The sequence below is a fragment of the Danio rerio genome, chromosome 6 (genome assembly GCF_049306965.1).
Source record: "Danio rerio strain Tuebingen ecotype United States chromosome 6, GRCz12tu, whole genome shotgun sequence".
NCBI classification, from domain to species: Eukaryota; Metazoa; Chordata; class Actinopteri; order Cypriniformes; family Danionidae; genus Danio; species Danio rerio.
This window is the reverse complement of record NC_133181.1, coordinates 9,386,655-9,402,666: the sequence shown is the minus strand read 5'-3', so window position 1 is coordinate 9,402,666 and position 16,012 is coordinate 9,386,655. Positions and strand designations below refer to the sequence as shown.

Below are 16,012 nucleotides of genomic sequence, written 5' to 3'. Positions count from 1 at the left end.
ATGCTGCTATTACAAGTTCATGTCTTCAAATTAAACATGAAATGAAAGTCTGCCAACATGGCCTTTGCGTTGTTCTTGCACATTCATTATAGTTGTGGTCTTGCAGATTCAATATAGTTGTGTAAGCAGTAAAGAAAAAGGGAAGAAGCTTTCACATTCATCCAAAACATCAAATAAATGAATAAGAATGAATCTATGATAATTGTGTTGTGACAGCAGTCACGCCTCTGTGATTCATTCGCCCTCACGTGGTGTTTTCCGAAAGTGGTATCGACTGCTTTTGCCTTGCAGCTCGACTGTGCTGTGTTGTTTAGAGTGGCTGGCTTTCCTACTGTAACAGAAACCTCGCAACTTAAAAGGTATGCTTTTTAGCATTATGTGTTTCTTCATTTTGTTTTTAATAGAACTGGCGACATGTAGCAGAACCGCCCGTATGTTTTGTGGCTTTACGTTACACACTCGTAACGCTTTTTGTACTTGCAGTGTGTGATCAGTTATTGCTCATGCTAGCTGCATGCGCGCGTCCATTGTGTTAAATGGCTGAAACTGACGCATGAAATGTTTCGAGATGGAAAGTTTGCTTTTGGTTCCTCATAATATTGCAACACTAACATCTCCTGTTGTGATTAAAGCTAATGACTGCGTATAAATTCAACCATTTAATATTATAGCCGAGACATGAGTGGCTGCACGTGCATTTGCAGTGTCACACTAAGATGTAAACATTGCTAAGAAAAGTGCAGTCATGAATCAAAATACTATAGTCGATCATGTTAATGCTTACCGAAGGTAAAACAGTACGTTTTGCTTTGGTTCTTTGATTTTATTTGGTGTTTTGTTAGAGGTATGTTTAATACATGTTTCCTAATAGGATGCAAACAATGTTATGCTAATGTAGAATTAACGTTAGCTGTAGTTACTATTACGTTTTGGTTACAGAAGCTTAAAGGGATAGTTTACCCCCCAAAATAAAATAAAAATTCTCGCAGTTTACTCACCGTCAAGTGGTTCCACAGCTTCAAGAGTGTCTGTTTCCTGTTGAACCTAAAAGCTGATATTCTGAAGAAAGCTGGAAACCAGTAACTATCAACTTCCATGGAAAACAAATGCTATTGAAGTCAATGATTCCAGTTTTATTCAGAATATTATCTTAAGAAGAAAGAAACTAAAACATCTTTGTGACAAGTAAAGGGAAGTAAACAACCAACAGAGCTTTTATTTTTGGTGGAACTACTGTATAACTTGAGTGTGTTTTTCCTCTTACCGACTGTTATTAGTTGTCTTTTCGTTTAAAATGTGGGTATTTAAAAAAAGACTGATCTACATGTGTTTAAACTTTATTATCTTTAAGATCCAGGAGTTTTCAGCCATGGAGAATACAGCCGTAGACACAGCAAAGACAAGCACAGCCACCTTTTCCAAAGAGCCTCTGGTGTCAGAAGTGCATAAAGACGAATCAGACTGTAAGTACATCAATGATTGAATTTACATAGTTGGCTATGATAGTTGGATATGGTATAATAAAGTACTTAAATATGCTAGAATACACAACAGTTTAATTCCTTGATTTTTGCCCCATTGCCTAAAGTTAGAGCCAGCCTGCAGATATTGAGAATTGACATATTGCACAGAAAACAGCATGCATGACAGAGACAGATGTTTTTTTTTACTTCATTTATTTTATTCAGTTAGAGGATACCAAACATGTTTCAATATCACTATGTTGTCTACATGCAACAAGTTGAACATAAATCCATAAAACATTTCCAAAAATCCAGCCTTTCCTCTTCACTGACTGCCCACAAACAATGTTTACTTTGGCCCAGCATCAAACATTGTATCTGCTTTATGTTGTCAACGTTAAGCTTAGAAGCCTTGTATTAAGATTTTATCTTATACCACAATTTAAAAACTTTCCAGTGGAATGCTTGTATTGGAGGGTTAGGTTAATCAAGCGTTTAATAATTAAACGGTGGCTGAAAATGGTATAGTAAAATTGCTATGCTGGATTTTACAAAATCAGTGCAAATAAGCGAACAGAGGCAAATTTCCACTGGATGGCCTTAATGACATGACTGTGAAGTGTTCACCTCAATTTCCGTCTTGAGTAAAAAATTAGCATGAGGCAAATAAACTAGAGTGAGTGGCACAATGGTATTTTTCTCTTTGCAGTTGGTCTGAACACAGCATTACTGTCTATGTTGTTCACAATCACTGAGGTAAAGAAGCCTCATAAGCAGATTCGGTAATGAGAAAGAGTAGGAATGGAGGGGTTTACGAAGAATAAGAGAAATCAAACCAATCATTTTGAGATTTTGACACATTAGCTAATTTTTGAATGTATGTTTGCCCTTGGTTGCTAATAAACCTTTTGCAGGCGAACTCAAAAACTCCCAAATATGAGCAACATTTTGCATAATATATGGCAAATAGGTGCCCTGGTATTTGTTTATATATGAAAAATCTATAAAACAGTATAAATGTTCACATTCCATACCAGGGCTCAACCATAAGTACTGCCCGGTGGCCCAGGGCTAGCGTGAGAGACGCTTGGGACAGTAGACAGGATCATTACTGGCCAGATTGGGACAGTGCTGCCTTGTCACTAACATCTATTTTGTCTGCGACTATTTGTCAATTGTGTGCATTTTAAGTTTGTGCTTTTTTGTCTTTAAACACCACCTTCTCTGTGATGCCGTAAACACCATATTGCTCTCCAGTTCCTCTTATCTGATTTGATGTTTTGAGCATGCTATTTTTTTCCGTAACCTGGTAACAGCCAGTACAGTGAAGAAACGGCAACATGGCGGCAACATCAAATTATAAGGCTAAAAGAAATGTTTTAAAACAATTTTTTAACGTCTTGGAAGCAAAAAAAAAAAAAAAAAGTAATGTTTTGCACAGTTTGCTGTCAGTTTGACAAGTCAGCCACCTTTTGTTAAAAAATTTCGAACCGCAATAAAATACCTCCACATTTTCCTCTGCTCTTTTTGTTTGCATATCACTTTTATTTAAAAAAAAAAATAAGTATTGAAATTCTAGATTCACAGACTTCAATTTTGACACATTATTTAAAATATGTGGCTAAAAAATAACTATTAAATTCCCTTTTTTTTTTGGTGGGGCCAGTGAAAATTTTGGCAGGGCAAGTAAAAACCTGAACCTCTGGCCCGATCGAACCAGTAGAAAAAAAGCTCTGAACCCGGCATACAGATATATTCACTTTATGCATTCTCACATTCTTACAGCAGGCATCCACAGTTGTGAGTTTTGTGGGACCAATTTTGAAACCAGACCTGGCCTCTCTAGTCATGCACGGTTTCATCTTCGGCAGCTGGGAGTGGCGGTGTCTGACAGCAGTGGAGCTCCTATAGACCTTCTGTCCAAGCTCATGAAGGAAAGAGGTGGAACTCTACCTAAGTTCAAAAAACAGGCCAAGCCTGTCAAAAAGTACAAACACAAGTCCCAGGTCAAGGCCAAGCCTGCTAAAAAAAGTAAACTTCCGTCCCACATCCTCAAAAAGAAACCTGGGCCCAAACTGAAGATTAAAATATCCAACATTGTAAAGAAGAAATATGCTCTTTCCTCATCGTCTGCCCCCTCTGCTGTAAAAGGATCACTGGCTGGTCTGACTTTCGCTGTAGGGAAGACTAGTAAAAAATCTTCAAAGAAGATTGTAGTGTCCAGTCCTGTGGCCTCGTCTCTTCCGAAGGCTCTTGAATCCAGAATTGGTGATAGCAGTCCATCTACCTCCCTCTCTCTGGCCTCCGCCAAACCCCTCTGGGCTCCTCAGGAAACAGACGCTCCACTTAATTTAAGTAAGTAACTGCAATAAAAAAAATGTTGGAACGTGTGTGGAAGTGGAATTAAATCTTGGACTTGCTAATTTTACCACTCTATAAAGCAAGCTAATTAAATCTTTGCGTGTAACATTAAAATAAACAAATTCTGAAATGCATTTTGTGCTTTTTCACCAGCAACTATGACGAATTCCACAAAGAGGGAAGACGTCCATGTGTGTGAATTATGTGGAGCGTGGTATGAGACTCGTAAAGGTCTATCCAGCCATGCACGGTCCCACCTCCGGCAGTTTGGCGTCCATTTGGACTCTAAAGGTGCTCCCATAGAATTGCTCCATAAAATTATCCAGAGCGAGGATTTCCAGGAAAAAGCCAGTGCTGGTCTGCTGGACATCCCAGACATTAAGGATCGCACTTCACTCACCTCTGTTCCTTCCACATCATCATCTACCAGCAAAAATCCATCTCCTTCCTCTTTGGTACTTAAAGGACTGACATCTATTCGTATAATACCTCCCTCAGTCAAAAAGCAGAAAACTTCTTTGGATGTTTCAGGGAACTTACTCAGCAAAAAAGCTCAATTTAAATCCACTGTCTCAGCCAAAAAGAAGAAGATTTCACAGGATTTTTCAGGGAACATGCCTCTCAGTGGCCAAACAGAACTAAAATCACCTTCAAGGAAGAAGAAAAAGCTCTCTCCAGATGTTTTGAGCATATTGCCTGTCAGTGGTAAAGCAGAATCGAAATCATCTCCACCAGCCAAAAAGCAGAAGGTTTCTGCAGATGTTTCAGAAGCATTGCCTCTCATTGAGAAAACAGAACTGAAATCAACTCCCTCAGTGAAGAAATGCAAGATTTCTTCAGATGCTTCAGCAAGTTTGTCCCTTGGCGATCAAGCAGAGTTTAAATCACGCTGTCATGGTGAGAAAATAATTATTAATGTAATATTATTTTTTGTAAAACTAAGGGTTTTCTAATGTTGGCAGAATGTTTGAAATAACCCAAATGACAAAAACTGGAAACTTTGAAATAGTTTTTTAAAAAGCAAAATGTAAATTTTATATTTAACTATATATATATATATATATATATATATATATATATATATATATATATTTTTTTTTTTTTATATATATAGATAATAATATAAGTCAGAATTATTAGCCCCCCTTTGAATTTTTTTTCAAATATTTTAAATATTTCCCAAATTATGTTTAACAGTCAGGAAATTTTCACAGTATGTCTGATAATATTTTATCTTCTGTAGAAAGTCTTATTTGTTTTATTTCGGCTAGAATAAAAGCAGTTTTTCCATTTTTAAAAAGCATTTTAAGGTCAAAATTATTAGCCCCTTTAAGCCAATTTTTTGGCGATAGTGGTTCGATAGCCTAGCTAAACTAATTAACCTAGTTAGGCTTTTAAATGTCACTTTAAGCTGTATAGAAGTCAAATATTATTTAGTCATCATGGCAAAGATAAAATAAATCAGTTATTAGAGATGAGTTATCAAAACATCGTTTAGAAATGTGTTGGAAAAAAAAAAAAATCTTCTCTCCGTTAGAGAGAGAGAGAGAGAGAGTGTGTGTGTGTGTGTGTGTGTGTGTGTGTGTGTGTGTGTGTGTGTGTGTGTGTGTCTGTGTGTGTGTCTGTGTGTGTGTGTGTGTGTGTGTGTGTGTGTGTGTGTGTGTGTGTGTATAAATATCATTATATAATTATTATATAATTATCATTATTTTGATTTATTTATTTATAATATTCAGCAAGGATGTCAATAACAGCTAAATGATGTTCTTATGAGATATTTTGTTTTTACAAAAATGTTAAGCACAACAAAAGTTTTCAAAATGTATAATAATATTAATTTCTTTCTTCATAAATGAGCACCAGATGAGTTTTTTTATTTATATTTTTTGATTGGTTTTTTGATTGGTTTTTGATAGATAGCATTACATTTACTTAAAGGCATAGTTCACCCAAAAAAAAAACTTCTGTCTTTGTTTACTCATGCTCTGGTTGTTCCAGACCTGTGTAAATTTCTTGGTTCTGCTAAACATAAAGAATTATGTTTGGAGAAATATACCAAAGATATACTCCCTCAATACCAAACAGATCTCGGTGTATATTCACTTAAGGGTGAAAGATCAAAAATCTTTTGTATTGTATTTAAGCTGTGGTTCTCACACTGCACTGCACTTTTTGTCTCCTTTGTCTGCCACACACTTTTCAAGTCTTTCAGGCTGTTAATGAGCTGAGGATGTGAATCAGGTGTGTTTAATAAAGGAGACATGGAAAATGTGCAGAGCTGGTGGTCCTCTTGCAATGTGATTGAGAAACACAGTTGAGACTTTATCTCTGGTCCTAACATACTTTTCTCTTTCGTCCTCCAAAGGTGAATCATCTAAAACTGTCAAATGTGATTTCTGTCATGAGAAATTTAAGAAGAGTCAGAGTTTAGCAAGTCACGCTCGCTATCACCTCCGGCAGCTCGGCATCACAGAGTGGTCTGTCAAGGGGTCTCCCATGGCTACCCTGCGAGAGGTGATGGCCCAACGGGCTGCTTCTGCAGGATCTCTCTCTACCCTGGAGCCGCCCTCACTGACTCCACTTTTATCTCCGTCTGCAACTCCCTCAGCACCCCCGCTTCTCTTAGCTCCTGAACCCCCTTCATCCTCCCCTCGTCCAGTTCCACACAAAGTTCCAAAGGCCAAGAAAGGTTTCAGGACTGTGAACCCCAAACCAAAAGACGAGCCTGTGGAGGTTGATGTCTCGAACATAGAGTCTTCAAAGTCACAAAGTGCACCCATCACACCTTTAACACCTCTGTCTGATTCAAACGCAGTCAAATCACCTGTGATTGGTGAGTACTAATGTGTTGCTTGGGTTTTTGCTTTCTTTTAAACACAATGTTGCAAATGTTTGTGTGATGGTTAGATTTCTGGTTAATTTGATCTTTTAGAAAGGTGCTATATGTAGCAACACTAGTGGATGTTTAGGGAACTGCAGCAAGCAAGCTATTACTTTCGCACCTGTCTGTATGTAATGTACAAGAAACTTGTGCTTGGTTCTTGCTTCTCAAAAAAACAACAGCAATTTAATAAAATATTTCTAATTGTATATAGACTATAGAGCAGTGGTCACCAAACTTGTTCCTGGAGGGCCGGTGTCCTGCAGATTTGAGCTCCAACCCTAATCAAACACACCTGAACAAGCTAATCAAGGTCTTACTAGGTGTACTTGAAACATCCAGGCAGGTGTGTTGAGGCAAGTTGGAGCTAAACCCTGTAGGGACACCGGCCCTCCAGGACCAGGATTGGTGACCCCTGCTATAGAGACACTCAGAAATTTGCCCGAATGGGATTTGTCTGAAAGTCAGGGAAGGTCGAATGTGTTTAAAGTTCCTGTTAACTTTTGTTATATTATGGAGCTAATAATATTCCAAAACAATCTAAATTGAATTGTGTTAAAGGTGCAGTAGGTGATCTTCCACAATGCTAACAGCTACCTTGCCGTCTAGAGCCATGGCTCCTGAAACAGGAGCACCACAAAAGAATGTGTTAAAAGCGACTAGTGCTTGTCCGGCGGCATGCAAGCCAAACTGACATGCTATATCAGAGCGAATATTTAGAGTTGCATGGTAAACAATATAGAGAGAGACTAGGCAGAATAGCGCTATTTACTTGTGTTTTGTTGTTAAACTAATTAAAATCTACGTCATTGATGCTGTAAAAGGTCCCTTATGAAACTGAAAATAGTCTTATAAATCTTTTATCGAAAGATTTTAGTAGCTGAACAACACTTCTGTGAAGATGTAACCCATTTGTAACATCTTAACGTTGCATCAGCTTTGTGTGAAGCTAAAACAGTTCTAAAACAGAACATTACCGTTCTAAGAGAAATCCTTCAGACATGGTGTCATCCTTTCTCCAGCGTGCAAAGGTAACTCCAATATTGATACAGGTTTTTAAAAAGTTTGATTCACCATGTTTTGACCGATCGCGCGCACATGCTCTCTCTCGGAGCTGCGTACAAACGGCTGCGCCATTGTTTAAATCTGCATTTGCTGACAGGTATTTTGGGCTACTTATCGGAATTATGAGAGATGTTGGTCCGACTCTATTTAATTGGATGAACATTTTTTTGTTTTCTGATCACAGTGTTCACAATGTTTGTTTCACACAGCCGCTAAAACTGAGAACCAGGAGCCCAAACAATTTGTATGCTGTGACTACTGTGGTGAGATGTTTGATACTCGTAAAGCTCTGTCCTGTCACGCACGTTCACACTTACGACAACTGGGAGCAAAGTGGTCCTTGAAGTTCCCACCCATAGAGGCGCTGCATGAGCTCATGAGGAGAGAGGGCACTGTACGGGCATCCCAAATCAAACCAGAATCTGCTTTAGGGGCGCCAGTGCAAATCAAGAAAAAGGCAATCACACCTCCAAAGTTAACTCTATCACCAGTGGAAAACAAGAAACCTGAAGACGGCGCAGGTACATTGATTTTTTTTTTTTATGAAAATATTTTTACTTGCATGATTATTTATAAGGCAGCATGGTGGCTTAGTGGTTAGAAATGTCGCCTCACAGCAAGAAGGTCGCAGGTTCAAGTCCAGCCTAGGCCAGTTGGAATTTCTGTGTGTAGTTTTCATGTTTTCTCTGTTCGCGCGTGGGTTTCCCCAGGGTGCTCCGGTTTCCCCCATAGTACAAAGACATGCGCTATAGGTGAATTGAATAAATTAAATTGACCGTAGAGTATAAGTGTGTATGGTTGTTTCCCAGTACTCGGTTGTTGCTGGAAGCTGCCTAAAACATATGCTGGAATAGTTGGCGGTAGGCTTGGGCGGTATTTTAAATTTTGATACCATTAAGTCTCCTCCCCATTTTACCTCGGTATCCGGTATTACCGTGCTTATCTAACAAAATGATGACGTAACGCTCGGACAGTGCCACCAAACTGTTGGCTTGTGCCTAAACCTTTCAGAAACTGAATACCGTATATGCAACCTTAGGTCAACTGTTTGTCCTGTTCATATTCTTCTGCGCGAGACGCTCTCTCTCATTCACACACACACACACACACGGACAGACAGAGAGAGACAGCACCAAGTGACGCACAGCACTATGCTCTCTCTCTCGATCTCAATTACATGCACACACATAGATAGAGAAAGAGAGAGCACCTCTCTCTCTCTCTCTCTCTCTCTCTCTCTCTCTCTCTCTCTCTCTCTCTCTCTCTCTCGATCACACACACATAGAGAAAGAGAGAGCACCAAGTGACACATAGTATCACACTATCTCTCATTCACACACACAAACAGCAAACATGCGCATGTGTGCGTGCTCGCTCGCTCGGGAGCAATATTGTTTAACCGCTCCCTTTCAAATTACACTAGTAACTGTTATTTTAGATCCTGCGGTATACCATATTACCGTATTACCGCCCAAGCCTAGTTGGCAGTTTATTCTGCTGTGTCAACCTCTGAAACAGAGACTAAGCTGAAGGAAAATTAATTGTGATTATTATTGATTATTTGTGAGTACAGAGTTAAATAACACTTCAAGTATATAATAAATAATTATAAGTTAAATAAGTTAAATTATAAGTTAAATAAACAAATAAATAAAGCATATTTTAAGTTTTTTGTAATTACCTATAGTTATTTTCTTGCAATATCTACTCATCTAAAACAATATTCTAAATTTGTGACTTTGTTAATGTCTCTTAAAGGCATAGTTAATTCCAAAATCTTCATCTTCCTGGTTTCTTTCTTCTGTTAAACACAAAACAAGTTGCTGAAGAATGTTGGAAAGCAGAAGCCATTGACATCCATAGCTAACAATACTGTGGAACTCTCAATCTTAATGACTTTTATTCTTCACTGTCTTTTCTTTCTGCTATAGGCTGTGATGCTACCTGTGAACTGTGTGGTTTTGATTTTGAGAACCGAAAGGCACTGGCCAGCCACGCAAGAGCCCATCTGAGGCAGCAGGGAGTGGACTGGAAGGTCCACGGTTCTCCTATTGAGACCCTAATGGCCTGGATGAAGAGTGAGCCGCAGAAAGTAGCAGAGCTCCACAAGAGTTACATGAGGGGCCAACTACCGTTTGTTAAAAAGGTGAGTCTTATCAATTTCTTTAGGGGTTTTTCACTTTCATTATGACAGGACAGTAGAGAATTCAGACAGGAAAGCTTTGGGAGCAGAGAGAGGGGAAGGATCAGCAAAGGACCTCGAGCCGAGAATCGAACTCTGGTCGCCGTGCGCATGTTGGTGCTAGATGTCAGCGCACAGTACTACTAGGCTACTGGCGCCAACACTGAACGAGGTTTTACACATCATTTACTAAAGAATGTAAAAAAAAAAAAAAAAGCCATTGAATTTACGAATTGCATCTGTGTATTAATGAATTTTTTTGAATTGACGAATTGGTTTGTGTATTTATGAATCATGTTTTGAATTAACAAATTAGATTTGTGCATATTATGAATTGTTTTAAATGTACGAATTGGGTTTGTGTATTTTTAAATATTGTTTTAAATTTACGAATTGAAATTGTGTATTTATAAATTGTGTTTTGAATTTACAAATTGGATTTGTGTTTTTGAATCGTGTTTTGAATTTACGAATTGGGTTTGTGTATTTGTATTGTGTTTTGAATTTACAAATTGTGTTTGTTTATTTTTGAATCGTTTTGAATTCACGAATTCATTTTGTGTATATTTTGAATCATGTTTTTAATGAATGCATTGGATTTGTGTGTTTTTGAATCGTGTTTTAAATTTACACATTGGATTTGTGTATATTATGAATTGGTTTGAATTTACGAATTAGGTGTGTGTGTTTTTGTATTGTGTTTTGAATGTGCACTGGATTTGTGTATATTATTAATTGTTTTAAATTTACACATTAGATTTGTGATTATTATTAATTGTTGTAAATTTAAGTATTGGACTTGTGTATTCATGAATATTGTTTTGAATTTAGGAATTTGATTTGTGTATTTATTAATCGTGTTTTAAAATTACGAATTGGATTTGAGTTTAATATGAATTGTTTTTAATTTACAAATTGAATTTGTGCATTTGTGCATCGTGTTTTAAATGTATTAATTGAGTTTGTGTGTTTATGAATCGTGTTTTAAATTTACAAATTTGATGTGTGTATATATGAATTGTGTTTTGAGCTTAAATTGGATTTTGTAAACGTGTATTTATGTGAATGTTGTGGATGTATGAATTATATTTTGTAAATATATTATTTTTTAGACTGATCTGGCTCAATACCTTATTGAATGTTTGATTGCTGGGAATTAATCTTCTCAAACCATCTCTGTTGCAGGTCCCCAGAAAAACCTCCACTCCATACTCATCCTCAGACTCTGAGTCTGTCCGTCTTGGTTCTCCCAAAGCTTCATCGAAAGACTCTGCAGGTCAGCCGCAGGTATCCCAGAATTCCAAAGCAGCAAGAGATGGCAAAGCAGGGATGAGCCACTATTCAACTCACAAAAAACGGCCTCCGTCAGATGAACTATCCTCAGACAGCCTTATCCAGTCTCCCACAGCCCGCAGTGAGCTGAACGTTCGTTTACCTCGAGGTAAAGGGATCTAAATTTAAAGCTTAAATGTACAATGCACTAATTGAGGTATTAAGTAAAAGAAAAAGAATATGTGCAGTGAAAGTCTCTGTTGTTGTCTTAGGCTTTGAACGGCGTCCTACAAAGCATTCATCCCACTCTGAGAGCAGATCTGGGGAAACAGAACCTTCAAAGCCTCCTCGGGTCGGAAACATTCCTTCTTTGGTGCCCAGACCACCAGAAACCAGCTTGGTGAAGCTGGTGGGCAAGATATACTCCCTCAAGTGCAGGTACGCGAAATACTACTACTATACTACTACTGTAGTACGTGAGGTACTATTATGAGCTTGCCTGTTTTCCTGCATGGATGTGGAGAAGAGCTGTCTAAGCAGGTTTAAAAATCAGTTCACAATGTTTATTTTCCTAGTGCACATTGTTACTCTTTACATCCACAATTAATCCATTCAAAAATAGTAGTAGTTTTTGGTAACGCTTAAGTAAAGGTCCATTAGTTAATGTTAGTTAAGGTATTTATTAACATAAACTATTAGTAATACATTTATAACGGTATTTAGTCACGCGAACGCTCCCGTTCAATCTGCCCAGTTGGTGGAATGAACTCCCTAACTGCATCAGAACGGCAGAGTCACTCGCTGTTTTCAAGAAACGACTAAACACTCAACTATTTAGTCTCCACTTCACTTCCTAATCTGCAATTGTCTCTCTGGATATACCACTAACTGCACTCAAAAAAAAAATACTAATACTTTCCTTCTTAGACTTTACTGACCTGAAACTTGCCTACAGCACTTATTCATTGTTGCTCTTATAGTTGTGTAAATTGCTTCCTTGTCCTCATTTGTAAGTCGCTTTGGGTAAAAGCGTCTGCTAAATGTAAATGTAAATGTTTGTTTACTTTATCTAATTTTAAGTTAAATAACTTTAGCTCATGTTAACTCACTTTGCATCAATAATATTAACAAGCACTACTTGATTAATAAATTGCTTTACATGATTAATCATACTTGGTTAATGTTAGTAAATGCTTCAACTAGCATTAATGAAACTTTATTTTAAAGCACAGGTGTCAAACTTTCTGGAGGGCTGTAACTCTGCACAGTTTAGTTCCAACCCTGATTAAACTAATTGAGTGCTTTTTGGTACCTACAGATAGGTGTGTTGAAGGAGAGCTGGAACTAAACTCTGCAGGGCTGCGGCCCTCCAGGAATTGAGCTTGACACCCGTTCTAAAGTGTTACCGAAGTTTGATTTGCTAATCTTCAACTAAGACTTTTCAATTCATTGAATACATCGAGCGAAGCTGTGATTGCCATGCACATCTTTTCAAGAAAGCATGGTGTGATTTGTTGTAAATCTCCAAATTTGATTTCATGCGTACTTTTTAAAGAATATATCTATGTAAAGACTGGAGTAATCTGTGAATGATTTGGCAGGTTCTGTGAGGAGGTTTTTCACGGGCCGCTCTCCATCCAGGAGGATTGGGTGATGCACCTCCAGCAGCACATCCTAAAGCTGAAGCAGGACTCCGGCTCATCAGCTCAGCCTCCTCTCAGCCAACCAGAAACACCGCTGCTCATCGGCCCTCAGGCAGTCTAGAGGCTCTTTCTCTACTGTAATCTTACGCAATGACACTACACTGACTTGAGTACAGCTTCATCATCTGGACCTTAATTGTCAACTGTGATGTTTCCTTTTATTCAAAGGTGATCAGTTTTATAGGACACTACTGAAAAATGTGGACCACAGCTTGTCCTACCTATCAAGCATTGCGAAGGCCGGTAGGTTTTTATCGTATTTTCATAACGCTACTACGTTTTGCTGGTTTCTTGATTAACAAGATTACAAGCCCGTTGTTTTATACTGTACTTAAAAGTTGCGATTAGTACTTAATGTGTCTAGTTTTAAAGAGCGTTTTATGAACACAAACTGTGGAGACCAGCAATTGGTCATCGAAAATAATATTATTTTTACTTTTAGTACTTAAAATTTTTATACACCATCCTACAGTGTCATTTTCAATGCCAAAAAAACAGATTTCTTTATATGTGTTCAGGAAATAGTTTCAGGATTTTTGCAGCATAAACAGAAACCAGCATTACAGAGCAGTCAGGTGACGTCAAGTGATCTTAGGTGAACGTTTACTGTCTTACTATAACAGATTTTTTCCCTATGTCTTCACGTGTAAAATGGGTCTACAGTTTGATACTATTACATGTTCTTGTGTGTTTACATGATGCTATTACATGTTCACTGTGATCTGGTGTCAGGTTGGAGTAGATGATGTTGTATTCTCTAGCGTCAGACCTTTCCAGAATGTTGTATGTGGAATTTATTTCCACATCTGTTGTTTTTTGTGTGATTTCTGATTTGTTTTCACCAATTTGCAGGCCTTTTAAGGTTTTAAGTAAAATCCAGTTCAAAATCCCTGTAGTGTTCTTGCGAAATAGTTTGGTACACGTTATTAAAACAACTTTTTATACCTGCGTTTGATTAATAAAGTCACACTGTAAGTCTTTTTACTGTAATGCGGGCCATTTATAGACTGTTTGACTGAATCTTTAGAATAATCAATTTAGCGTACGTCTCTTATATCTGAGACCAAAAAGAGTGATATTCCCAGAGCTGCTCTCGTTTTCCCATCTCGAGCTGTTTTTCACTTTTGAGCTCTGTTAATGTGATGTTCCTGCGTAAATGAAACCCTCCTGTTTGGGGAGTTTTGTCTGCTTCCTGCAGTGAGGAGTCTGTGTAAAGCAGCTGTGCTGACAGCTGTTCATTACAGGACATATAGACTGGGTCGACACATTTATGGAGCTCTTATGTGAATAAAGGGCCTTTTCAGGTGGAAGAGGAAGGGGAAATTGAGCACTTATACAACAGGCTGTTCTGCTAGGACAAACTCCGTTATTATGTGCTTCATATATGCTGTAAAAGACATCTTGTTTATTTGTAGTAAAACATATGACGCTGCATTCTTAAAATCCTTCAGATATTACATTAAATGACACTTTGGACCTGAAGTGGGGAAATATGATTTCTGGAAAGTTCTGCAATGACTTTTTAAAAACAAAACTGAAAAATCCTAAAACTGTCCAGCGCTATTGTTAGCAGATTGACCCAAGTGCTGTCTTCCTAAAACTATAATGCAGTGTTTTTCTAGTTTAGCCCGAGCCCCTCGTGTAGAGAGATCAATGTGAGCTACATAGAAGAAGTGGCTGAACTAGGTTGTAGTGAACAGATGTGAAGAGACCTTTTTTTTTTTTGAGAATTTAAAAGGCAATCTGAGCTATAGAACATTCTGGATGCAGTCGAGGAGAAATTCTGCAGATGTGTCCTCTGCACAAGCCATTAATCGTAATGAAGGAGTGAAAGTTCTATTGTTATTTACTCACCCTGGTGTTTTAATGCTGCAAGCCCTAAACAAACTAAACTTTAATAGCAACAAATACTTCTGAACAGTGTCTTTAGGTGTGATAAGCATACACTCAAAAATGATGGGTTGTTTCTTCAGACTACTTATTTAAAATAAGTTTGTTTTCAGGCAAATTAATCGTTTTATGTTTAATAACGGTCAGAATTATTAACCCCACTTTTAATATATTTTTAAAAATATTTCCTAAATGATGTTTAACAAAGCAAGGACATTTTCACAGTATGCCTGATAATATTTTTTCTTCTGAAGAAAGTCTTATTTGTTTTATTTCGGCTACTGAAAAAAGTGTTGCATGCAGAACTGTTGCAAACAATTTATTTGTGTTTAATTTAAACAAAATAAGTTGAGTAATGTTCAACTTAATTTGTTTGTTTAAATTCAACACAAATAAATTGTTTACAACCACTTAATGTAAAAAAAATTAGTAAATCCAAGGAATCATCTTTGAATATTTTTTTTCAGTGAAGCAGTTCTTAATTTTTAAAAGTAATTTTAAGGTCAATATTATTAGCCCCTTTAAGCTGTATATTTTTTCAGTTTTTTACAGAACAAACCACTACAATAACTTGCTTAATAACCCTAACTAGTTAACCTAATTAACCTAGTTATCCTTTAAATGTCACTTTAAGCTGTATAGAAGCGTCTTCTAGTAAAATATTATTTACTGTCATCATGGCAAAGATAAAATAAATCAGTGATTAGAAATGAGTTATTAAAACTATTATGTTTAGAAATGTGTTGGAAAAAAAATCGATTGTGTGGAACCCAGCATTTTTTACAGTGTAAGCAGATATATCACACACACACCTGAGGTTTAACAGACACAACATCAATAATTTCAGCTTATTTTCAGTCAACTTCACAGCTAAATCGGTTCCAAATCACTTCAAATATTAATACTGTAATTTGACAGTAAATAAATTTAAGCAAGACACAAAGCTTTGGATGAGATGACTAAGAAAGGGGGAGGGGGGCAACTTTTTGAGACAAGATAACTGTTTTATGTTCAATCCACTTAAATCTGTTAATAATTAAATTTATAAAATTTTTTGCTTTTTTTTTTTTTTTTTTTTTTTTTTTTTTGGCAATGTGGCAAATGTTTTGAAATATAACATCCGAACAATGTATTTAGGGGTGGTGACTGTGGTATGGGGAATATTTTCTTCACACACTTTGGGCCCATTAGTAGC

The 16,012-nt window shown here is 37.2% G+C and overlaps 1 protein-coding gene across 5 annotated transcripts; it reads left to right on the top strand.

Annotated features, from left to right (window-relative positions):
• Positions 1-294: 294 nt before the first annotated feature.
• On the top strand, positions 295-13,914 carry wiza (WIZ zinc finger a). 5 transcript variants are annotated; one of them, XM_068221883.2, is made up of 11 exons: positions 295-359; positions 1,352-1,463; positions 3,252-3,818; positions 3,978-4,721; positions 6,190-6,657; positions 7,980-8,291; positions 9,702-9,916; positions 11,138-11,393; positions 11,497-11,662; positions 12,826-13,004; positions 13,096-13,914. In XM_068221883.2, the coding sequence occupies exons 2-10, from the start codon at positions 1,370-1,372 to the stop codon at positions 12,986-12,988; spliced, it is 2,985 nt and encodes a 994-aa protein (XP_068077984.1). In that variant the 5' UTR covers positions 295-359; positions 1,352-1,369; the 3' UTR covers positions 12,989-13,004; positions 13,096-13,914. The 5 variants fall into 5 exon arrangements, 4 of the variants coding, with proteins under 4 accessions (XP_068077984.1, XP_009300443.1, XP_005165805.1 ...); XM_009302168.5 differs by having other exon boundaries at positions 3,249-3,818; XM_005165748.6 differs by having other exon boundaries at positions 12,826-13,914.
• The last annotated feature ends 2,098 nt before the right edge of the window (positions 13,915-16,012 follow it).

Coding starts and splice junctions, on each gene's coding strand:
- wiza (XM_009302168.5), top strand. CDS start 1,370: ATGGAGAATACAGCCGTAGACACAGCAAAGACAAGCACAGCCACCTTT. Junction 4,722..6,189: donor GTTTAAATCACGCTGTCATG/GTGAGAAAATAA, acceptor CGTCCTCCAAAG/GTGAATCATCTAAAACTGTC. Junction 6,658..7,979: donor AGTCAAATCACCTGTGATTG/GTGAGTACTAAT, acceptor TGTTTCACACAG/CCGCTAAAACTGAGAACCAG.